The following is a 25,308-nucleotide window of genomic DNA, read 5'->3' as shown; positions in this document are numbered from 1 at the left end:
CTCAAATGAAAGGTCTTATTCATAAAATATTGTATTTTATTTTTAGAAAAATTTACTGAAGATAATAATTTGAAATTCATGTATAATTCGGACTCTATCTTGTCCACTCCACCACATTCATTTTTACACAGAGGGGCCGAACGCTGGTTTGAGCCTTTGACTTAACTGCCTGATGGGCATCCTCACTAGAAACCATTGTCTCAATTATTAAATAAAGAAAGGAAAGTCTGGAAATCCTTAAATTCGGCTTCCATGTGAGACTACATGTACCATCATAATGATTCTTGATGGTTCAGCCCTCGTAACATGAACTCTGGACTCTGAGTATATTAAGGCAGTCAAATTGGTGTGTGCCACACAGTGGTTATACGGCATGGACCGTTAATTGAATCGATGTGACCTGCGACTCTGTCATGGACCGACCTCTAAACTTCTAAGTTACTTTAAAGTCGTTGTGGATGATGACCGCAAGGAAAATGATGCTACAGTGGCATATGGCACCTAATCTAAGTCCCTGAGGTTGATGACCCCATGACCATCCAAGTTTCTAAGCTGAAGGCTAAACACAATTAAGTTACATTGGTTGATGACCAAAGTTTCCACTTTACTAATGCCAGCACATTTACTGCTCAATCAATCAAAGTCAAATAATGCAACAACAACAACGCTCACAATAATTTGTGGCAGTAAAATTCATTATCTTCGGATATGTACCCTTAATCGCTACGTTAACATTTAAATATTCCCAGAAAAGTAAACTAAGATTTCCAGAATGCATCTCCAAGTTATTCGCTTGCTTTAAAGTTATTTCACAAATATGGTTCCACTGAATTTAATAATTAAATAAATTAAAAGATTTAATGAAATCTTAATGAACAACAAATTCTATCTCCACCGACGAATGGTTTCTTTCACAAGTCCCTACTCAACGTTTGACGCAGTTATATTCAATTCATGTTTAATGTTTATCATCTGGCATTATTTTGTAGCTGGACATTTTTGTACATCATTCATTTCCAGTATTGTATCTTGTTTCATGACATCACACCTTAAATCTAACCTAACCCTAGCCATTATTAATACTTCGATAACCCTAATAATCTAGTACAAACCAAAAGTAACTCATCGTATAATGTAAGCCGATTACAATGTCATATCTTGTCATAACATATCATAAAGTTTGTGCACCCTCACAAACAAAACAATCATCACTACCACCACTCTATATTTTAGACAAACCTTAAAATGGCTAATCTCGCTCATTATACTCTAACTTTAGGGTTTCAAATATACATTACAATCTCAATTAAACAAATTCACAGTATCTAATAACCTACACGTTATTCCCGGATGAAAATTTCAACTAGATCCCGTAGTTAATGATATCTGGTGCCAAGAAATGCAATCTCATTTTAACACGTAGGACGCGCCCATCCCCGTTACTTTCGAGCAGTGAACTCCGATCAGTGGGCGGTACTGGACACAAACCACCCTCGCTGTCACGCTGTCAGTTTCGACATGAAACATATGTCTGCCATCATACATGACTGGCTTCAAAGAATGAACCCCTTTGACTTCGCAAAATAGAACAAAATACGATATTCTTACCAAACCAAATATGCAAATAGATTTACTTTTAAATGTCCCACAATAATTGTACACGTCGCAAATTAATACCTTTGTGGATTCTCACATTCTACTTTCCATCCCAAACATTATAAAATCTTTCTCGGGCTCCCACGAGTCCCAGCATCATCTATAGGCTTCCAATCACCTGGTTCACAAATCCTATCTCAACTCATACGACAAATCTAATCTCTCAAACTCGACGACTCTTACTGACAAAAGAACTAGAATAAAAGTCCTTACTAGAGTCCATGATGCCTAATAACGCACAATACTTTAATAATGAACAACTTCGCATAAAATGATCTCATATTTTAAAACTGGATTTTCACGAAAATGACTGACATTTGCTGTTATTATTGTCACTCAGACATGGTTTAAACGGACATAGAAGACGTTACACTTCGTGACAAATTCACCGATCTGCATTACTCAACACTACACACAGCGCTTCCATCCGATTGAAAATGGGTAACCACGGATCCCTTTGTACCAATTCCATCAAAATTCCAACTGAAAATTTTACGTCGAATAAACATCTTAATTTGACATCACAAAATATAAGCAATAAAATACATGAAAAATGACGATCTACTTTGGACGTGATATCACTTCGAAACCCTCATTAATAATTTTTTTTACAACATTACACGGCACTCGCAATACTTTAAAAATTTATCCAAGCAGAAAATAAAACAGATGACCCTTTTTATCATATTCTGACATTCACAAAGAAACATATGGGTGACCAACTGCGTCATAAATACCCACTTCAAATAATAAGTCTGACATCATGACACAAGATATAGTAGGCGGTAAGATGGCATGTTACCTACCTTAAGTCACGCCAGCATTCATCTTTGGGGCTCACCGGCGACCCTCTGTCATTTATTTAGCCATTTTTACATTTTTGGCTGTACATTTCATTTTTCTTCCTTTTACCTGGATATAAAGCATAAAAAAGAAGAAGTGCCCTTCACTTGTCGTTTTTGTTAATCGGACTCGACGAATTGTATTTATTTCCCGCACGCGTATTACTTCTTTCCTTACCACACACAAGTTTATAAATAATTCTTCGGTATCTTGACCGTCCTTTTTATAAGTTACTTCTGCTCAGAGAAAAACTATCTCCACATGGAGTCAAGACCCCAGCCACATCGGCTAAAATCTGTTGGTTGGACTTGTCTACTTGTCGATCGATTTACAGAACAGTTCAAACCTCTGTCTTCAGCCTCACGATACAAAATGCAGGGGTTTCAGCATGGCGTACCTTCTATATTTATAGCCATTACCCTCTCTCTCCAGGCATTTTCCCTTTGCTGCCAAAAAATTTTGCGTAACTTTTTTGACTTAAATGAACTGTATTTAAAAGAGTCTTGGATGTAATCACATACTTGCTACATTGCTAGCGGTAGTTTTCCTGGACATTTGAAATTTATTCATATTAAATTAACTGGTTAAATGACCTCATTTGATAGGTACTATTTTTTTGTCGACTTAGCATGGGTAAGCTAGACACGCACGTCCATTTGAAATAATCCCCAGAAATGGCTTAGCAGTCTCAAATCCGTCTTACTAAAGACCAATTGTCTTATAGATAAATACAGGACTCTCATTATATTGCATTCACCACTAATTCTTTCATTTAATTATATTTATTCAACATAAAGTTTCTTCTGTATCCTTCCACTGCCGACACGTGTGGATGATGCCACGTATCATCGCGTGGGAATGAAGGTAGCCACCTCCTTGCCACGTGTTACTCCCGTGATATCAAGAAATGTTCAAGCTCCTCATCACAGTTGACACGGGGCCTCATGTTGAAACTTTCATACTTAAAATTCTTAGGGCACAAAGGTCATGGGTTCAGTATGTATGTATGTATGTATGTATGTATGTATGTATGTATGTATGTATGTATGTATGCATGTATGTATGCATGTATGTATGCATGTATGTATGCTACCTGCTACTGTCAACTAAAAGGAACTAAATACCGTATTTACCCAAATAATTCCTGCCGTCGAATAATGCCCGCACCCTCATTTTACGAAGGCTGATTTTGAAAAGGAATGAAATGAACTAAAATTCCTTCCATCGAAAGAGTAACGTAGGCATAAACAAATATTTTGTATCACTCTGCGAGGTCCACGTCATCTTTACGCAAATATCACTGCTATGAAATATATTTTCCATGAAAATGAGCAAATAGGCCTACTTATGTGACAGGTATTTCATTAATCTGAACTTTCAATAGGCTTGATTTCCTGTAGATGGGAAGATTTGTTGTCTCTTGCATCACTAGAATTCTCTCCTAAATTACAAGTTCGTCACACTCCACATCTAAAACACTTCTCACATGTGGTCTCTTTTTACTGGACAGTAACACGACTGGTGGTGGATAATTCTTTTCATGCAATGTAAACACTTGAAATAGACACACTGGCAAAATCTGATGTTAGTTTTGTGATACAGTAAAACCTCGTTAATTCGAAGTCTTTGTAATACAGAAATCGGACTTCCAATTACGTGATTTTGAATTAACAGCCATCTTGTAATTCAGAAATGCCAACCCTTGCCAGTTTTCTCGGGTTCTGATTTTCCGCATACTGCCTGCTACGTGATATTGTGGCATTCCTTAAAACGCTGAATACAAAAGAATTACGATTTCACTCTATTTTCAACTATGAAACACATTATAGACACACCGAAGTGAGTGAAAGTGTGGAAAGCTACCCCTACACATTCCAGAAGACATGTTCTGTCGTGACGCAGAGAAATTTTGAATTTAAATTACTCTGTAAAATACGGTACTATTAAAAAAAAATGTAAAGTCAGTTTAGAATTAAAAGTCTGAATTGTTTTCTGTTTAAATATGACATACGGGGACAGTTTTCTTCCAGCATCGAAAACTAGGTGAGCCAGGAGCATGTTGCCAACCTTGACACAAATAAAACCCGCACCCCAATTTCGTGCCTCAAAATTTTTTGGCGTAAGTACCGTATTTCACTGGAGACATCTGCATAGCTTTAGCTATAAAAAATTATTTCTGAATTCATGTGAAACTTGCCATAACTTCAGTATAAAAATCTGTAGAATCTGACAAAAAGAAATATGAATAAGTTAAAAATATACATATGTGCAAGTCTTCCGAAGATTAATAGCCACATTTTTAACGCACTTAGAAACCAAAATAAAGGTTTTATATAAAAGTATAGCATATCATAAGAACACACCACAATGGTTTTATTTAATTTTCTGCTATAAGTTAAGGTCACAAAATTGATTATTATCAACTGTATTCACATATTTCCAAATTACAGAACACTGCTTATCCTAAGAATGGCTTTAAAAAAAAATTGTTTGCTATCTTTCTGAAAATCATTAGCTTTAACTTCATACACTGTTTTTTCTGAAACTGTTATTCATGTTTTATTTGTGTGACTGAAACATGTACTAACTAGGTTGGTTTCCATCTGAGCGATGGTTTAGGAAGTGGAAAATACAGTTACTTTGGCAATGGCTTACGTGCTGGAGATTGTGGCATGACCATCGAGAAACCTTCAGGAGCAGATTATACAAAGTGGCAGTGTATTCTTGGTGTTGGACCTCATGTATTTCCAATGGCTGCCTTTATAGGACTCAAGAAGCAGAATGAAATAAGAGAAGTTGGTAAGAAAGGTTCTTCTGTTGTTAGAATCAGTTGAAAGAGTATGTTTTTACCATATTTCAGGAAAATGATAAAATACAGGGTGTTTCAAAAAGAATATACGTATTGCAAAGTATTATTTTGTCCAAACTATCGATCGCTGCGCCTCGGCTCGGCTATTGGAGATACGAATACATAGTCTGGTTTATATTAATAGCTGCTAGATGTCAATTGTCTTCTGTTTTGCTTGGTAACTATCTTATGTTTAAAATGGCTACTCCTGAGCAGAAATCATTTTGTGTTCTCGAGTTTGCGAAGTGCAATTCCGTGATTACAGTGCAAAGATGTTTCAGGTTGAGGTACCAAATTGATCCTCCGAATGGGTGGAACATTTGCAGATGGTATCGACAGTTTGTAGATACAGGATGAGTATGTAAAGGAAAGATTCCTGGCCGCCCTCGTGTTCCTGAAGAAAATGTTGCACGAAATGAAACTGCTTTCCAACGTCGTCCTTCAAAATCAAGTCATTGTGCCAGTCGGGAGTTACAACTGCCTACAAAACAATTTGGCGTGTTTTGAGACGTCGGTTGGTTATGAAGCCGTACAAGTTACAGCTGTTACAAGCTCTGCGCCCTGATGACAAACGCAAACATGTGGCATTTTGTAACGGGATTCTTGATGCTATTGACAATGATAACACTTTTGCACAATGCATCGTGTTCAACGGTGAAGCAACTTTCCATGTTAGTGGTGAGATGAATAATCACAATGTTCAAATTTGGGGCCTACAATACCCACATGCAGTCATTGAACATGTACGAGATTCACCCAAAGTCAATGTGTTTTGTGCGATATCCCGATCATCTGTTTACGGCCCATTCTTCTTTGATGAAAATGTGGTTAATGGTCAGCAGTATCTCGCTATGTCACAAAACTGGTTGTTTCCGAGGCTTCACGAATACAACATTTTTCACTGGAGTCGCCAAGTGCGTGAATATCTGAATGAAACTCTACCAAACCGTTGGATTGGTCGTCAAGGAGCTGGCGACTTAGCATGTCTCAGCTGGGCTCCACGGTCACCGGATTTAACACCCTGTGACTTCTTCCTGTGAGGTTTCATTAAAGACAACGTTTATGTACCACCACTCCCACAGAACCTGGAAGAGTTGAAGAACCGGATCCGTACTGTCATAACATCAGTGACGAAGGTTATGCTTGCCCGAGTATGGAACGAATTTGAGTATCGATGTGATGTTGTTTGTGTCACTGATGGAGGACATATTGAACATCTGTAATCTGAACTCGAGAGGTTTGTGAATATGTGTGTAAATTTTCATATTAGTATGTCTTATAGTTTAATAAATATATGCATTCGAAATACGTATATTCTTTTTGAAACACCCTGTATTATACCTTGAAGGAAACTAAATATATTTAATAATGTCTTGTACTATAAAATAAACAAATCATTTTGACTTATGAAAATATAATTTTACAGCATCATGTAGCACTTATTTTTAGAAATATTGTAAAGAATTAATTTAATATGCTATAGGAGTTTTAGAAATCTCCATTATATTGTAGCAGATGATGAAGGTACTTCATTTTACTTTTGATCTTTCAGCATTTAAAGGCAGGTTTAATTCCTGTTAGCTCATAGAAGGAAAAAATCCTGATGAAGTATTTAAGTACTGATATTTATTTTTAACTTAATTTATATTCTCTCAGTTAACCTGTTATTCCTATTAAATTATAATTAGGATCTGCCTAAGTGCATTTATAGTGTTTTATTTTATTAGTTAGTATCTTGCTTGCTTCATTGTCGTGTATTCCTTGTGTAGTATACAGTATTTCTATTCTTTTATATTTTTTTCTACAAGATTATTTTATTTTTGCTGATATTTTAATATTTCTCTGAAGAAGATTAAATTATGGCTGAGGAATGATGTGTGTGTGCGTGTGTGCACGTGCGTGCGTGCATGTGTGAGATAAAAAATTGGCTTTTAATGGAGGACAGGAAGGAAGGTAGATCTCCTTCAAACAAGCACAGGGAATGGTAGGTAGGCAAGAGGGAGGGGTAGGAAGGAGAGACATTGTGGAAAACAGAAAAATTAATGATAATAGGTTTTTGGGCTTTTGCTGTGTCAAGAAAACAAGGTAAAATTCTTTACATTTTGCAGAGAAGTTTGCTCTGCTTCTTGAAAAGAAAATCTCGACTGTTCATGAGGGAGACTTCTCCAGTAATGAAGATTCGGATTTAAGAATGCTTTCCCGTTGGTCTATAGTAAGTCGTACTCTCATTCGTTACAAGATGGCTCTCTGTATGCTGGCATTCCAAGTGAGAGCTAATGACACCATCTAAGATCCAATTAAGATGTTTTTTGTTATCCTGTATGTGTGTAACAGCAAGCAGAGGAACCAGGGACAAATGTCATAGAAGAAATAAATAAAATAAGGTGCAATGAAAGACTTGCAGGATAGAAGAATAGAACAGAGCTGAAGAGTGGAAAGAAAGTGTGTAGAAAAGACACAGGATAATGCGTGTGTACACACATTATGACAGTATGGCACTTAACACATAGCCTGGAATGAACCATCTGGTGATGAGGAACATACAAATTTGGAAAACACTGAAACGAATTAACAATAGTGTAAGGACAGGGAAGAGAACTACCTATGTAAATCCTCAATGGCAGGCAACCACGTACTACTTAATTGATAGCAGTTGTCCCTGTTGAAATTGTTAGGACTTTTATGTATTTCCACAGCTTCCTATATAATTCTAGATCTGTAGAATTTCATGTGGGTAGGAGCTTGAATATCTTGGAACACGATATCGTGACCCATTGATAGGACGTGCTCAGCTATTGCTGACTTGTCTGGGTGGTTGAGACGGGTATGTCGTTGGTTTTCCTTGATATTGTAATGGTTATAGCGTCTGCCATGCCAACTTGCTATCGGTTCGTATCGGCCCCAATCCCCCTTACGCTTGACTGCGCCAATCACAAGCAGTGATTAAGTGCTGGGCGGGCCCTTCTCTCTTCTGTCCATGGTCGCACCACATGGTACGGCGGAAATTACTCGACTATTAATCTGGAGTCTTCCATCTCGTGAGATTCCTGGATTCATCGAGCATCCGGACTGTTCTAGAAGAGCTGGCGCAGGTATATAAGAGCAGTTACTTGCCTGCAGTCAGTTAGTGAGAGTTAGACGGAGTGAGTGTGTGAGGAGTGAGATTGAGTTCTCTGGCGTTAGTTAGGGAAGAGCGCAGTCAGTAATAGCCTGGACGGAGATGTCAGACTGATGGAGTATCTGCCTGTTGGAGCCGAGGACTCGTTTCTGTTTCCCTGATGTTGTGTGTGTGTGTCCCTTGAGGCCGGCTGCTGGAGGAGAACCTGGAGTGTTCTGGAGCAGCACGAAGGGAACACTGGGTGCCGACGTGTGCGGACTGCGAACGGGGTTCGACGGATCGAGTGAACAGCGAATACTATCCCACCCTGCGAGACTGACGTGTAGGCTGTGGACCGTGACAGCGCTAACGAGTGTGACTGAGCGAGTGTAGTGTAAATAATCGATGACTCTGTGTGTGTGTGTGTGTGTGTGTAATAAATCTTAGAAATAGGACGCTACTAGGTTCTGTACTCATTTATTCATTTATTTACCCCACCAACGTTACAATATGAGTATCAATGGACCGGCACATTTGGCCAATGTATACCTTGCCACAAGTACAGGGAATTTTTTTACACCCCAGGGTATAATAGTGGGGACAATTTATCCTTGCTTTTACCTAATTTGTGAGGAATTTGTGATGGTGCCAAACACAGTTTTTAGATTGTGCTTGTGGACAACCTTGGCAATTCAATCTGTGGTTTTGTGAATGTAAGGCGGGTAGGCAGTTCCCTTCACATCTTCTTTCTGTGAGCTTTGCTTAGTGATCCCTCTCAGATGTAGGGCTCTGTGAATCTGTACATCATTGTAACCATTACCCCTGAACATAACTGTGAGTGCGTCCATCTCCTCCTGGATATTTGATGGCTGACAAATTCGTGTTGCCCTCATGGTGAGTGTCATGAGAATGCCCTGTTTCTGTCCTGGATGGTGGTGAGAATCTGCATAGAGACAGCGATTTGTGTGAGTAGGCTTACGATAGATGGTATGTCCTAAGGAGCTGCCTGGTTTCTTTCTTACTAGAACATCCAAGAAAGGTAGTCATCCATCTGACTCCATCTCCATAGTGAATTTAATTGAAGGATGCTGCTGATTTAGGTGGTTTAGAAATAGATGATGTTTCTCAGGACCTTCTGTCCAGACCACAAATGTTGAAAGCCACATTTATTGACTTCCATTGATTTCAAGAAGGTTTATGGTCTAACTTACTGATTCAGTCTTCATGATATTCTCATGGAACTGGGTGTGGACAACAAGGCTCTTCCCATCATCAAATAAACTCTGACCAACACCTGTTCATAAGTGAAATTCATGGGGGAATTCTCCAGATCCCTTGGGACTGAGGGGTGTTCCTCAAGGTGATGGGCTCACAAACATTTTTTTCACCTGTGTTCTTGTAAAGGTCATCTGTGAGTGGAAAAACAGACTACCCGATAATGGTATTAGGCTTGACACTAGATTCAACGTAGTGAACATCGACTGCCTTCCTTTTGCAGATGATGTAGTCCTAATGGCAAATGACTTCAACATTGCTTGCCTCCAGGTTGAAGCCTTACAAATAGCTTAAGTTGTAGGTCTACAGATTTCTTTTGAAAAAAATGTAATGATATCTGACTCTCATAATACCACCACATTTCTCAATACTAAATATGGAAAAGTCAAATATTGTTTTCATTTTATGTATCTTTATTGCATCAGAAATATCTAGCTAAATGAATGGAAACAGCTTTTCACGTCTGCCAACCCACTTATCAATTCAGACTGATTTCATGGTGGGCTAATATCTCCACTGCAGCTGTGTGGTATGTCCTGAAGCCTTATATGCTGTTGAATGCTTGGAGAGGATCCAAATAAATGAAAGGACATTCCAATTAAAGATGCTCGGCCCACGTCAGAATACTGAGGACGAATATTGCCTGAGGTCAAATGAAGAGCTGTACTCTAAATTTGAAACATCTCGCTTGTTATGAGGAAGTGCTGTCTTATGTTCTGTGGTCATCTGTCTCAAATGCCTAACATCAGAATATCTCAAATTCTTGATCTTTTAATGATTTAGAAATGTACCACTCCATGGTCAACAGCAGTGAAGGAGGATCTGGCTGGAGTCTCTGAGACATTGGTTCAAGAACGAAGTAAGTTCAGGACCTCGGTAAATGGGATAAAGTATCTACTGGAAAAGTGAAAAGATGACCTGGAGTAGAAAGGTGGTCCATAGAGCAAAGAACTTCATTCTCCATCAAGATGAAGGAATACCAGAAATGATTTGTTAAAAAAAGATCTCTGCAATAACAGAAAGATTTCTAATGGAATTGCTTACTTCTTTACTTACTAATGTATTTCAGTTCAACAACATTGTTATAAATTGGCTTTCAAGTAACAGCTTCTATTTTATTTTTATTTTATTGTGACTTTACTTTGCCAAATAGGGACACAGTGCTCTGCTAATTTTGGTTTCTATTTTTTCATATCAGAGGTAAAAGGCTTGTAAGTCAAGTGAATCTTTTCATTAAAAAGCAAGTGAAAGAAACATTAAAAAAATATTCTTTTCACTCTCCTGTAAAGTTCCATATTTGTGACCTAGTGCCCTTTATCTCTGATGCACAGATACATGGGTTGATTTTTTAATAGTGGCAACTATGCTGTAACAATGCTGTGAAACATAGCCAGGCAATATAATGTATACGTGAGGTAGCTTAGATACCCACCTTCCCTTAGTGTAACTGAACTCACCCTCCACATGCCATGCACGTATGCAGCGACAACAACAAGAACGCAGTTTTGAGCGCGTGCTCGTGGAGTACAGCTGAAATGATTTTGAAGCAAGATCAGAGGAGCTGGTTGAAAGTTGAATGCGCTAGAGGTCGCAGTGCAAGGCAGTGTTACGAAGGATTGCAAGAGGCTTGGGGTGAAAGTGCATTACCTTACTGTACCGCAGCATGGTGGCTCAAGGCCTTCAAAGATGGCCGACAAAATGTGACAGACATGCCGCGGCCTGGTCTTCCTGCAGTAAGTGATGGTGGTGTGCAGAATGTGAATGCGTTAGTGTTGGTGGATCGGAACACCACAATTAGTGAATTGGCCAACAATACAAGGTTAATGCCTTCGACTGCAAATCCTTAAAAAAAAAAAAAAAAAAAAGCTGAGAATGCGGAATATCACCTCCAAATCGGTTCCACATGATTTGACTGAACATCAAAATTGGCTGCGATATGACGCAGCTTGTAGCTTGTTCGCACTTGGAGGGCTATGGCCACAAAAGCGAGGCCTTCTTACGGCGGGTATGAGACCTGGGCCAGAGCTTGTGAACTGCAGCTGAAACGTCAGTCAAACGAGTGGCGTCATCATGGGTCACTGCGAAAAGTAAGGGTTTGGCCGACTGGAACCAGTGTGAAGGCCATGGTGATCATTGCCCATGACTGGGATGGTGTTATCATAAAGCATATCATCCCCCAAGGACATACCATTAATGTGGAGTATTACTGTGCATTTTTGCAATCAAACCTGGTAGCAACTCTAAGAAGAAAATGAGGACACTTCCTGAATAATCCACACATCATTCTGCATGTCAATACAAAGCTACATGCAGCAAAAGCTTTGACTGAGTTGTTTATTCGTTGGGGCTGGGAAGTGCTTTATCACCCCACTTATTCTCCAGATCTCAGCCCCTGCGACTACGATCTCATCCCTGAAATGAAAGCACCAATTCGAGGGGTCTGCTTCCGCACAGTGGATGACATTCTCCGAGCCACCAACCACTCCGTTGCGACTTCCAGAGATCAGGCACTCTTAACGGCATTGAACGGCTTTCACATCACTGGGAACGAGTGCTACACAATGGCAGCAATTATTCCGAAGGCCTGTAAAATGCCTAACTTTGTAAGTGTGCTATGTATTTAAATAAAAAATAGTTGCCACTATTAAAAAACCAACCCATGTATATCGAGCTGACTCTTCCTGTTTTTATCTGTTATTTTCATTGTCAGGCAATATCCTAAGAATAAGACAATAGTGATAACATTCTTGCATTTTTCATTACGTAAAGTCATTTATTAAGTATCCAATTAAACAAAATATATTTTTTGTGTGATTTAGGCTATGGAATACAAACATTCTCCAGGGAAAAGGTATTAGAAGTTGTTGGCACTGAGCTGATAGTGATGTGTCGGGCCGAGGCTGGTCTCAAGTACTGTTGGTTGCGCCATCCAAATGGAACTTCCTTGTTTCCACTGGATACCAATGGGACGTCAGAATATCAGTATGCTGGGAGAGGTCTCCAGATGGGAGAGTGTGGAATTATGGTTATGGCTGCTAAGCTTACAGATTCAGGAGTCTGGGAATGCCACATGGGAGCAGAACAAGAGTTGGTGACTTACACAAAGGTGAAAATAACAGGTAAACTGCACTTAAAATGTTCACACCAGTATATTATGTATTCATTATTTATAAATGCAATTTAGGAAATATTACTAGTACATTAATTTATATAAGGAAGGTACTTGGTGATTGTGTTGGAGGCATCTCAATCTGTGTGAGAAAAATTTACAACTTGCAGTTTGCTGATGACACCACCCTGCTTGCCAGCAGTGAGGAAGAGCTTTCAGGTATGCTAACAAGAGTGAAGAAAGTGAGTGTTGAGTATGGACTGGAGCTCAATTTCAGCTAAAACTCATGGTGACTAACAGAGCATCACAGGTCGAGCTCACAAGTCGTTTGAAAGAGCTGAATATAGTGCATGACTTTGTTTACCTTGGATCAACTATCAATGATACAAGAAGTTCCGAGAAAGAGATAAGAAGAAGGATTTTGCTAGGATGAGTTGGTATGATGAAATTAACTAAGATCTGGAAGAACAGGAGAGTTACTAATAATACAAATATCCATTTCAAGATATTAGAATCATTCTGTATTGACAGTTTTCACTTTACAAACGCAAGGAGGATACACTCAAACTTTACCTTTGTAAAGACAAATATCCATCTCATTGAAACAATTGTATTCTTTGTTTTCTCCTATGGCTGTGAGACCTGGACCGTAAAGGCTTTGGACAAACATGCATTGATGCTTTTGAAATGTGGTGCTGGCATAGAATGCTATGTTTGCCTTAGACCTCAAGGAGAATCAGTGCATCCATTCTTCAGGAGCTGAAGATTTTAAAACACCTTTCTTCTGATATCAATTAAAGAATACTTCAGTTCTTTGGACACATTGTGAGATGACCGGGAGAAAATCTAGAGTTGTTTATCATGGATAGGAAAGATGAGAACAGTAGACCATGGGAAAGGACTGAACCAGATGGATGGGACAAGTGAAACCTATCACCAGTTTATCTTTCTGATGTGCCCCAAGGAAAACCAAGGATCATCCAGGATGGCAACGCTACAGCAGAGATGTGACTAGCAAAGACAAAGCCAGCGGGGCTGTGACACTCACAAATGAGTAAATCGATAAGTGAGGATGATGATGTTATATTATTACAGTGTTGCCAGAAACTTTTTTTTTTTTTGCTAGGGGCTTTACGTCGCACCGACACAGATAGGTCTTATGGCGACAATGGGATAGGAAAGGCCTAGGAGTTGGAAGGAAGTGGCCGTGGCCTTAATTAAGGTACGGCCCCAGCATTTGCCTGGTGTGAAAATGGGAAACCACGGAAAACCATCTTCAGGGCTGCCGATAGTGGGATTCGAACCTACTATCTCCCGGATGCAAGCTCACAGCCGCGCGCCTCTACGCCAGAAACTTTACGGACGGCTTAAATAATAATCAGATTTTAACTTTTCTTGTAAGTATCTATTGCAAAATGTAAAATAATACAATTCCATTAAGATGTGGCACTACATAGGTAAATATGCAGTAGTCAGTTGGTCCATCTGAAGTCATTTTTCATTTGTAAAGTATTTTTGGCTTGGAGTCAAAGAGTCAGTTTACAGGACTCCTTCTTTGTTATACTCTGCCAGATCTTGCTGATGAGAAAAGCTGAGCCTTTGACTTTGGCTTTTGCTATGCAATCTCATTACCATTGAATTACAAAGATTTATTGAGATGTGGGCTTTGAGTAGGCCATGTGAGAACATCAGAAGACACTGAGATGCTAACTGGGATCTATGACATGATGCACTATCTTGTTGCTAATGAAATTTTAACCCAGCAGTTTTGTGTTGTGATGTAATGCACACTATTAATTGTCCCATCATCAAACGACTATCTCCAGGCCCCTCAAATGTGATATAACCCCAAACTATTACTGCCTCTCCACTTTGCTGAACTGTTGGTGCAGTGCATGCAGGCAAGGATTTCTCTGTTGATGTTGAATGAATCCAAATTTTTTCTCTGAGGGAATAACTTGATGGTCTAGAGAGCCAGGAATAATGGCCGTGAGGATTCATCGTGCTGACCACACGACACTTGGTCATCTGTGGGCCTTCAGGCTGAGCAGCGGTTGCTTGGTAGGCCATGGCCCTTCAGGGCTGAAGTGCCATGTGTTTTTTTTAATAACTTGAAGCAGCACTCATCTGAAAACACGACACGTCACATGCTTCTTTTTGCCAACCGTAACGGTTCTTACACCACAGTCTTCTCAGTTTCCTTATTAAAAAGTGGTTTGCGATTTGTATAGAATGAATCCAACCCATGTTTGCAATGTCTCTGTGAAACGGTAACTGTAACAGTAACATCAACCTTGATATTATAATTCTCACTGAGCTGACATATCAAGTCACTTGCATTCCCATTTCTGTTACTTTTAATTAACGCGAGCAGTAGCTGATCTTGACATGCTGTGGTTTTGTGTGGGCGACCACTGAGAAGAGCATCACTTACACTGCCAGTCTTTTACAATAATGTTTCTACACATGTCTTGGACACACCTAAAGCACGTACTGTACTGGTTCTATGGACCAGAGAATACAACCCAGATTATGTTTTTCAATATATGATCCTCAAAAAATAACCTGTACACGTATCCAGAATAGTCCTAGGGGATTTCCCATGCAGTCAACACCATCCAATTATAATAAAATAGGGATTCAGATTCTGGTGATTCAGTCCATCTCGAGGCCAAGATGAACTTCCAGAAGGCAAACTGGGAAATGCTCTCTCAGGATCTAGAAAAAGTAATAAGATAGATCCCAGCAACACCTGAAAATTATGACAGATTTTTTGGTGCCATAATCCCAACTGAAAAAAAATATATATATATATACCAACGAAATACCGCAAGGACTATATTCCGGGAGAGAACAATGAATGCAAAGAAGTTTACAAATCCTATAAGGAGGAAGGTGATCTAGATTTAGCCCATGACCTGTTACTAAAACTGAATACCAACTTAGCAAGGCCACTGAAGCTCAACCTGGGCAGCATAAGATGTGAAATTCATTCCATATGGCCCACAGCATGTAGCTAAGACAGTGCTCGTCGTAGTGCTAGGCCTGTTGCTCAGATCCCTGCCAAGAGAATAAGAATGATTGAGGCTTCTGTTGGGCAGGCATCAGAAGTGAAATCTGAATATTGTAGGTTCGGTTTCCATTGGTGTCTGCTTGACCATTTTTGTTCTGTATTTAACATCTCTTTGGCATGTGCCATATATACTCAACACAACTTAATACGTTCAAAGTCCATTTAAGATAAATAATTGTTGTAAAGAGCCATGGAAAATAGGAAATTAGCCAGTAATTAATTAATCTCTATAGAGACATCACGTTATCAAGGTGAACAGATCATAAAAGTGATCCTCATGAGGAACTCAAGTCTGGTTTGGAAGGTATCCTTGATCCATCCTGAGTTTCTCCATGCCAGATTAATTGCATACATATTTAGAAACTATATGCCAAATTCATTTTTAAAATACATCTCTAATTTTGTTGGGATTGGTCTGAAATATTATTAACTATAATATCTTCTGGTATTTTTCAACTGAACTCACCTTCAACTTCATTTTCTTAATTCCTCTGACAGGGCAGATCATGTGCTCCCTGTCCATATCATTCTATGCATACTTGTACATATAAACTATCTGATTAGTAATGTGGATTTATTTTCTTTCCAGCAAAGTCTTTGACAGCTGATCAAGATGTAATTAAAACTCTTGGATCTGGCAATTTAACTATGCTGTGTCAATCTGTACCCATTGCTACTAATCTTGCGTACTGCCGATTTGTTCGCCCTGATGGATATGGTTTCAATGTAAATGAGAACAGCAGTTTACTTGACCACTATTCTTACTATGGCCATGGGCTGAGTAAAGGGGAGTGTGGTCTGTTACTCCATACCATTGAGGCTGAAGATTTAGGGCAGTGGACTTGTGCTGCTCGACTACAAGGGCAGGCGACAGAGACATCAGAGATCATAACTATTGGACTTCCAGGTAGGATTGTCATGACTTTTATTCATTGGCACAGGGCATACAGATCAGTAAGGTAATCTATGGAGGTACAGGTATCCCTAATTATACGTGGTCTCACTTTACACGTTATCACTATAACACAATTTTAGAAAGTTAAATTAAAAAATAGCAACTGGTAGAAGTTTTGCATTCACATTGTTTATAGAAAATAATATTCAAAGAAGATCATTGTTAGATTTATATACAGGTGGAAAAATGAGGAAATAGTGCAAGCCAGCATTCTGAAATGAACACTGAATATCGTAGAGCTGGACTATCAGGGCACTTCTCAAAGAATATTTCTGTGGCCATCTATTGCCGCAAAATGATGGAATTGCAAAGAGATGTAGGAATCTGAGGCAGAAGGGTATAATCTTTGCAACGTGGATCAGCAGCTGCAAAATATTTATATCCAAGAGATGGTACAACTTTTGCACGTAGGGAATGAACACAGAATTACTGAAGTAGAACAGAAATACTGCTAAGTTAGAATTTCTTGTGAATTACTTATACAAATAGCATGGATTTTGATATACCAGTTGTTATTGATAAGTTTAGTATGAACGAAGTAGACTATGACAATATAAAAAACTACCAAAGTGTTTTAGTTGCATATACATTAATGCACGTAGCATTAAAAATAAGTTTGATGAGCTGAAATTAACTATAGATCAAATATCAAATATCACTGGGTCTTGGTTAGCAGGTATTGAGGCAGATTGTTTTAATATTGTGATGAGTTGGCGGCGTAACACTAAACTGGTAGCTTCTATACTAAGATTTATTAACTAATTCTAATTATCACTTACATCTCGGTACACAGTCAGGATTTCCGACTACACACTTCTCTAGATCTCTTTCTTGACAGGGCCGATGACCTTCGATGTTAGGCCCCTTTAAACAACAAGCATCATCATCATCATCTTTCTTGACACTATTTTTACCATCCATGCCACGACACTTTCCAACTGTTCTTTTCTTCTCTCTGTTTTTCCGATTACGGAGTCTAAGAGTAAATGGGTGGACCAAATGGTGACGTCGCCAGCCTCTCTCAAATTCCAACATGGCAGACATGGTAACCATTACACCGCCCCCTCCTTAAGGCTGCTCGCCCCGAGCTGCTCCACGATACGGTGCCAGACGATCCAGGTAAACAACCATCATCTTCCCTCGGGAAGGCCGACAACATCGTTGATCCTGGTGATGATTGTATATGTGGCTGCAGTTTCGGTGACTTCCCTTTTGTCCGCACCAGACAGTGCAGCCACACTCTGTCACCTTCCTGGAAACCTGCAGAGTTTGCCAGTATGTTGTAGCAGGTTTTTATCCAGTTGTTGGCAACCCTAAGATGATATTGGGCATAATCATGGATGTCATTGAGCCGATCCACCAACTCCCATACATAGTCCGTCGCTGACTGCTGCTGATCTGGTGCTGACCCGAACATTAGATCGCATGGCAGGCGGAGCTCCATTCCAAAGACCATGTTGACAGGTGTCGTCTCATGGGTGGACGCTCGGTAGGCCATCAAGAAGAATGGGACCCTCTGGTGTGCCAAAACCACTTTCCTGAGGTGTTCCTCGACAGTTTTCACAAAAAGCTTCACCATGCCATCTGACTGAGGGTGGAGAGGCGTCGTACGTGTCTTCTGCACTCCTAAGCACTGCAGAACCTCTTGCATCAGCCTGGACTCAAAGTTTCTGCCTTGGTCGCTGTGAAGTTCCCTCGGGACACCAAATCGGCAGAAGAAGTTCTTGACCAGAACGTCGGCCACTGTCATTGCCTCTTGGTTCGGGATGGTGTAGACCTCCGGCCACTTTGTGAAGTAGTCCATGGCCAGGAGTAGGTAACGGTTTCCAGCATCAGATTCGGGGAATGATCCCGCGATATCAATGGCAATCCTTTCAAAAGGTGCTCCAACGTTGTACTGCATCGTCTGGCCCCTACTCCTGGTACGTGGGTCCCAGCTCGCCGCGCAGGTGTCACACAGCTGGCACATCCTCTCAAGATCATTCCTCAGGTGCACCCAGTAGTAACGCTGTCGGTCATGATCTAGGGTCTTATTCACTTCCAAGTGGCCGGCAGTAGTGCCTGCCTGCAACTCAGTCAGCACGTCTTTTCTCATGCTCCTGGGAATTATCAGCTGAGCAATGTGCTTCTTTCCATCGGTCGATTCCTACACGTGGGTAAGTACTCTATCACTAACCATGAGAGACTACCACTGGGCCCAGTACGCCTTATAGGTTGGACTGGGTTCGGCAATGTCTTTCCATTCCGGTCTTTGCCCTGACTCTACTTCCCGTAAGATCAGCCTGATGTCATCATCCTTCAGTTGCTTTATCCTGAGGGCTTCCCGATCCCATCTTTCAGCGGTGGTGGCCCTCACGGCCCGGACGTCCACGATGCCCGCCTTTCCCTCAACTTTCTGGCAGTGTGCACAGTTCTCAAGGCACGGTCTTCTGGATAGAGCGTCAGTGTTGCAGTGGTTCCTTCCTTGTCGGTGCTCGGTGATGAAGTCGTACTCCTGAAGGCGTTGTACCCAGCGAGCTGTCTGTCCTTCTAGGTTTCTGAAGCTTAGGAGCCAGGTCAATGCACAGTGGTCAGTGCATAGATGGAAAGGCTGCCCATACAGATACTTGTGGAAGTGCTCCAAGGTCTTCACGATGGCCAGCAATTCCCGATGCATCAGGCAGTAATTTCTCTCAGCTTTCGATAACATCTTGCTGAAATAGGTGATCACCTTCTCCTGTCTGTCTTGTCCTTGGGACAGCACCCCACCAGTTCCCACATCGCTGGCATCGGTGTCTATGACAAACTTCTCCCCGGGCTTGGGATATCTTAGGATGGGTGCCGTATACAGGGACTCCTTCAGCATACGGAAGGCATCCTCCGCCTCGCTTGACCATTGGAAAGGCCTCCCCTCTTCGGTGAGCCACATAAGGGGCTTTATGATGTCTGCATAGCCAGCTATAAATCTGCGGGAGTACATGCAAAGGCCAAGGAAATTCATTGGTTCTTGCTTGTCCTTTGGCGCCGGCCAGTCCCTGACAGCTCCTAACTTCTCTGGATCTGTGGCTACTCCCTCCGATGACACTATGTGGCTCAGGTAGCGCACCGCCTTCTGAAACAGGTGGCATTTTCCAGGATTTAACTTTAGGTGAGCCCCACGTGACCTCTGGAACACACTCCTCAGGTTCTCAACATGCTCTCTGAACGTGTGTCCCACAATAATTATATCATCCAGATATACAAGGCAGGCATCGTGAGTTAGTCACCTCAGTACAGACTCCATCAGTTGCTTGAAGGTCGCCGGTGCGTTGCAGAGACCGAAGGGCATCACAGTGAACTGGTAGAGCCCTTGACTGGTTGAGAATGCCGTCTTGTCTTTGTCTTCCGGATGGAGCGCCACTTGCCAGTTCCCAGACTTCAGATCTAAAGTCGAAAACCACTGGGCTTCAGATAACGTGTCCAGGGTGTCATCTATCCGAGGTAACGGGAAAGAGTCCTTCTTCATGACGTCGTTCAACTTGTGGTAATCGACGCAGAAGTGGAGCTCACTGTTCTTTTTCATCAGGACCATTGGCGATGACCATGGGCTGTTTGACTCCTCGATGACTCCCCGCTGCTTCATGTCAGCCAGCATCTGGTCGATTTCTGCCCTTTTTGCCAGGGGTACCCTATGAGGTGGCTGTCGGATTGGAGCGGCATTGCCGGTGTTAATGTGATGGTACACTCTATTCATCTTTCTGTAGTCTCTTCCGGTCGCAGTGAAGATGTCCGTAAACTCATTGATTAGTTCTTTAAGCTCCCTGAGCTGTCTTGCCTCCAAATGTTTCCGGGCATCGGATATAATCATCCGGAGCTTATCCGATCCTTTGCCTGCTCCCAGGGCCTGTGCGTCTTCATCTTCCACTGGCATGACGCACGTAACTGGTTCGTAAGTCCTGAGCTCGGTACTGTTAATTATCCTCTGCTTCCGCGACGTTGAATTCTAAATACGTACTGGCACGCAGGTTCATGCCGGAATGAGCGTCCTGGCCAGGTAGAGGCCTTGATCGGCGGTTGGCGATCCTGTTTACGAGCATGCTGTCCCCTTGTATGGGTTCCTCTAACCGTGCTGTAACCATCATCTCGCTGTTGGCTGGTATCACTTTACAGTTACAGAAAGTGGAACACACTCCTCAGGTTCTCAACATGCTCTCTGAACGTGTGTCCCAGAATAATTATATCATCCAGATATACAAGGCAGGCATCGTGAGTTAGTCCCCTCAGTACAGACTCCATCAGTTGCTTCAAGGTCGCCGGTGCGTTGCAGAGACCGAAGGGCATCACAGTGAACTGTTAAAGCCCTTGACTGGTTGAGAATGCCGTCTTGTCTTTGTCTTCCGGATAGAGCGCCAGGTTTCTACCTGTTCAATACAATAAAATAGTGAAATTATTAGAATATCACATATTTATTATCTGTCATTATGGGACCAGTTTTGGCATTTTCCTGTGCCATCATCAGCCTAGAAAATTGTTGGAAGGCTTTTATAAACAGCTACATGAAATACTTGCACCAGTGTAAGAACATGAACAAAGCCTACTATGCTAAGTTGTAAGTTTTACAATTACGTATATGACTTAAAATGGATATGATTAAAATACAGAGACTAGATTAATCCTTGTGGAATAATAGACACATCATAAAACATTTATATATATTTTTTAAAGCTCTTTGCGTTATCGATTTGTTGTAACTATTATAAAACTAATTGTAACACCCAGTTTTGATCAAATCTTTCTTGTAGGGCAAAACTCATACAGCTATAAAGTATGTACAACTAGCCTTAAAGAGTAATAAGAGCATTCCTTTAAAAAATTTAGGTCATTAGGCACTTTCTAAAATGCTAAAGTAACAGCTGATTTCCAGAATAGTATTCTCTTTACATGGGCAACATAACTTATCATAGTCCGTTTTTTAACACGAAACAGTTCCTCATAATATGTAATCTAAGAACCATCTATAATGTACCGATTTTCTTCCATTAGAATAAAAGATCTAATGTCACAGTCCTTGTACAGTTGCTCTAAAACAGCTTAAAATATGATGAAGTGCTATAAGTATTAGCTCTGTATTTCAATGTTGATCCACTATTAATGTGGGGCTGAAGCCGTGCGTTGATTGACGAGATATCTTGAAAATTTCAATTTTCAGGTGGATTTGAATGAGTTTAGAATGATCTCGAACCAACACGGACCTAAAAGTAGAAACGTATTTTTGAACTGTATGTTAGCATTACTGAATCAGAAACAGAGAAAGTGCTTTGTAAAAAGAATAGTAAGGAAGGAAACTCACCTCGAACACCAAGTTGAGAAGCATAGAGTTAGTGAGGAACTGCGATGCAGAGTGTCAAGGGACAGCTTGCAAGCATCAGCTGTTAGGCGGGGCGTGTTAAGTAGGGGGAGGGGAGGTTGCGGTAGCAGGAGGGCGTGGATTCCGGGGGTAGTAGGTCAGTGTGTTACATATTGTTTTGTGAACCGATTGATCTTTAGGTATTTTAAAATTATTTATATCTGAAATAAGCATATCAAATAAAATGTGGATTTTCTGGACAGTTCATTGAAATTGTAGTTGGGGTTGTAATACTGATCCAATAAAATAAAATATTGCTCTGTGAGGCCTAGTAGTAGACCTTTGTTCATTATTTCAATAATGTCCAAATCGTTATTGATGCTATGAAAGCCATGTTCATAGTTCTGTATATGCTGGCCTATTGCCGAAAATCTCTTGTATTTAACAGCATTTACATGCTCGTTTTATCTAATTTTGAAAGATCTCCCTGTTTGCCCAATGTATACGCTGGAGCAGTCATTACAGTGAAACCTGTAAACACCTGATTTATCAAAGGGGTTGGACACATTGACTAATGTCAAGATCTTCAGCACAACGGTTAGTGCACAATACATGTCAATTTGCTGGGCAAGTAAAATTTTAACCGTTGATGTTAATGTGAACATTTTTCTATTACATATCAGAAACACAGTGTCACACATCACCGACATTTCACATGGCAATTTTGACACTTATGATGATAAGTTTGATTAATACATATCAAACCACAATATTCCTGCACAAAATTCACATAGGTTGGAAATAATATTATCCATAGTAGGTACCACTTCTGTAGGTCATTTATGTTTTAAAAACACTTCAGAACACTTCACACAGGGTTGTTATAACCGATGACATGACTTTGTGATGAAGGTGACAACTGTGACTGTGTTCAGTGAACATATGACTTATTTACATGGAAAGTCATGTTCCTCGGGTTTGGATTCCAAGAAGAACTCGAGGTCTCATGGGTGTGATCATATCACCAGTCACATAAAAGTACAAAGTTGCTGCCTTCTTTTGTGTTTTATGAATAAATCTGTAGCCATGAAGGAACTGTAAGAACAGTATCAAAGAGAAGAAAATATCACTTCACTGCATTACTTCACTTTAATGGTTCCTTTTAATTAAATTGCCACAAGGGAAGCCAAAACATGGTAATACTACCAAGTGAGTGTTAAGTTGATAAAGCTGGTAATATACTCTTCAAAATTTGGATGGTTGCTTAGATGTACTTCCCCGAAAACAATAATCACTACCACCACTCATCTAACCACTAGAACAGGGTGTGGAACTGCAAGTGTAGTGTATTTCTCTGGAATTGAACCTTCCAAAATATGAATTCCTAATATAAAGAACCTTCAGTAGCATCCCATGGTGAAACACGTATGATATATACAATGTAAAACTTCCAGTACCAGATTGAGACAGATAGCCTACTGACAATAATAATACTTTATTAACAGTAATACCATTTTACACACAATATAGAAAAATAAACAAAAAGAACACACACTAAAAAGAAAGGGAAGTGAAGTATAAGAAGAAAAGGATGTACAAATATATACACAGGTTATAGTACAAGTAAGTGCAGGAAACTAATAGACACTTCTGGAGATTGTGTAAGCGATTTCCAAATTTTGACAATGAGCAGTTAAATATATCAATATCCACTTTGTTTAGAAATCTTGACATTCGTTCAATTGGCCCATTGAATGCATAGTTCGTTCTATGCCAATTTGTAGACAATGTATTCTTAAACCTCGTGCATCTGTCTGGTATGTGTAAGTTAATTTTTTCAAGGAGTTGTGAGCAATTCACCACGGACCGGAGCAGTTTAAAAATGAAAAGTGTATCCAAGAATTCATAGCATTGTGACAGACTATGCAGATTTAAAGACTGTTGTAGGGCTGCAAAATCAACATTTTCATATGAGAATCCTGCTCTAAATGAATGCAAACGAAGAAATTCATGTTGTACTGAATCTAATCTATGGATAGAGGTCTGATGAGAAGGGTTCCATGCAGGTGTGCTGTATTGAAGTATACGGCGTACCATAGATACATACAACAATCGATAGGTTTGAAATATTTTCAATATGTTCATTAAATGATAGGTTGTAACTGAATAAAATACCAAGGTCATTAACTTTTGAAACAGGAGATAGAATGTTGTTATTACTAAATTTGTACTGAAATTATATTTTCTTCTTTAAAAAAAAAAAAATATTAATTTACATTTTTCATGGTTAAGTTTCAACCCATTTTGAATACAGTACATTTCTGGATGATGTAAATCTTCTTGAAGTTTTAAACAGTCAAGTGGACAATTAATTTGCATAATTTTTTTTGTATCGTCAGCAAAGAAAAGCAATTCTCAATCCTTAAGTATATTTGTAATGTCATTTATGTAGAGAGTAAAAAGGAAGGGAGCAAGGTGATACCCTTGAGTAACTCCACTGGTAACAATAATAGGCACAGAAAAATGATTCCTTATTTTAACAATCTGTAGGCGATTTTTAAGATATGATTCAAACCCGGAGAGGAGAGGCCCATTAATTCCGTAACCTGTTAGTTTTTGCAGCAATATATTGTGGTGAACAGTGTCAAAAGCTTTTGAAAAGTCTGTATAAATGCAGTCCACCTGAGAGTGGTTCTCTGTTGCATCTAAAAGGAACTGACAGAATAAAAGAAAATTGCTACAGGTTAACCGTCCTGAAAAGAATCTGTGTTGTTCATCAATGATGATGTTTCTAAAGAGAAGTGTGATCTTGTCAAGAGTTATTGAGTCAAAAATTTTGGAAATATGAGAAGAAATTCTAACTGGTCTATATTGTTTTTTGTCAGTTTTATCACAATTTTTTAAAACTGGACTAACAAGATAGGGAACCGTTAAATCTCATAATACATTGAGTTTTTTTAGTTTGTGCTGAGGTTTTTTTTTTTTGCTAGGGGCTTTACGTCGCACCGACACAGATAGGTCTTATGGCGACAATGGGATAGGAAAGGCCTAGGAGTTGGAAGGAAGCGGCCGTGGCCTTAATTAAGGTAAAGCCCCAGCATTTGCCTGGTGTGAAAATGGGAAACCACGGAAAACCATCTTCAGGGC

At 40.0% G+C, this 25,308-nt stretch overlaps 1 protein-coding gene across 3 annotated transcripts in view; it reads left to right on the top strand.

The window, feature by feature from the left end:
• LOC136857901 (uncharacterized) overlaps window positions 1-25,308 on the top strand; it is a 79,334-nt gene that overhangs the window by 41,739 nt on the left and 12,287 nt on the right. For all 3 annotated transcript variants that reach the window (XM_068225338.1, XM_068225337.1, XM_067136955.2), the window contains 3 exons: window positions 5,091-5,298; window positions 12,539-12,838; window positions 16,491-16,808. In XM_068225338.1, the coding sequence (XP_068081439.1) occupies window positions 5,091-5,298; window positions 12,539-12,838; window positions 16,491-16,808 (826 nt within the window). The remainder of the gene's footprint in view (window positions 1-5,090; window positions 5,299-12,538; window positions 12,839-16,490; window positions 16,809-25,308) is intronic.

Source organism: Anabrus simplex, chromosome 1, assembly GCF_040414725.1.
Source record: "Anabrus simplex isolate iqAnaSimp1 chromosome 1, ASM4041472v1, whole genome shotgun sequence".
Lineage (NCBI taxonomy): Eukaryota > Metazoa > Arthropoda > Insecta > Orthoptera > Tettigoniidae > Anabrus > Anabrus simplex.
This window is presented reverse-complemented; position numbering and strand designations above follow the sequence as displayed.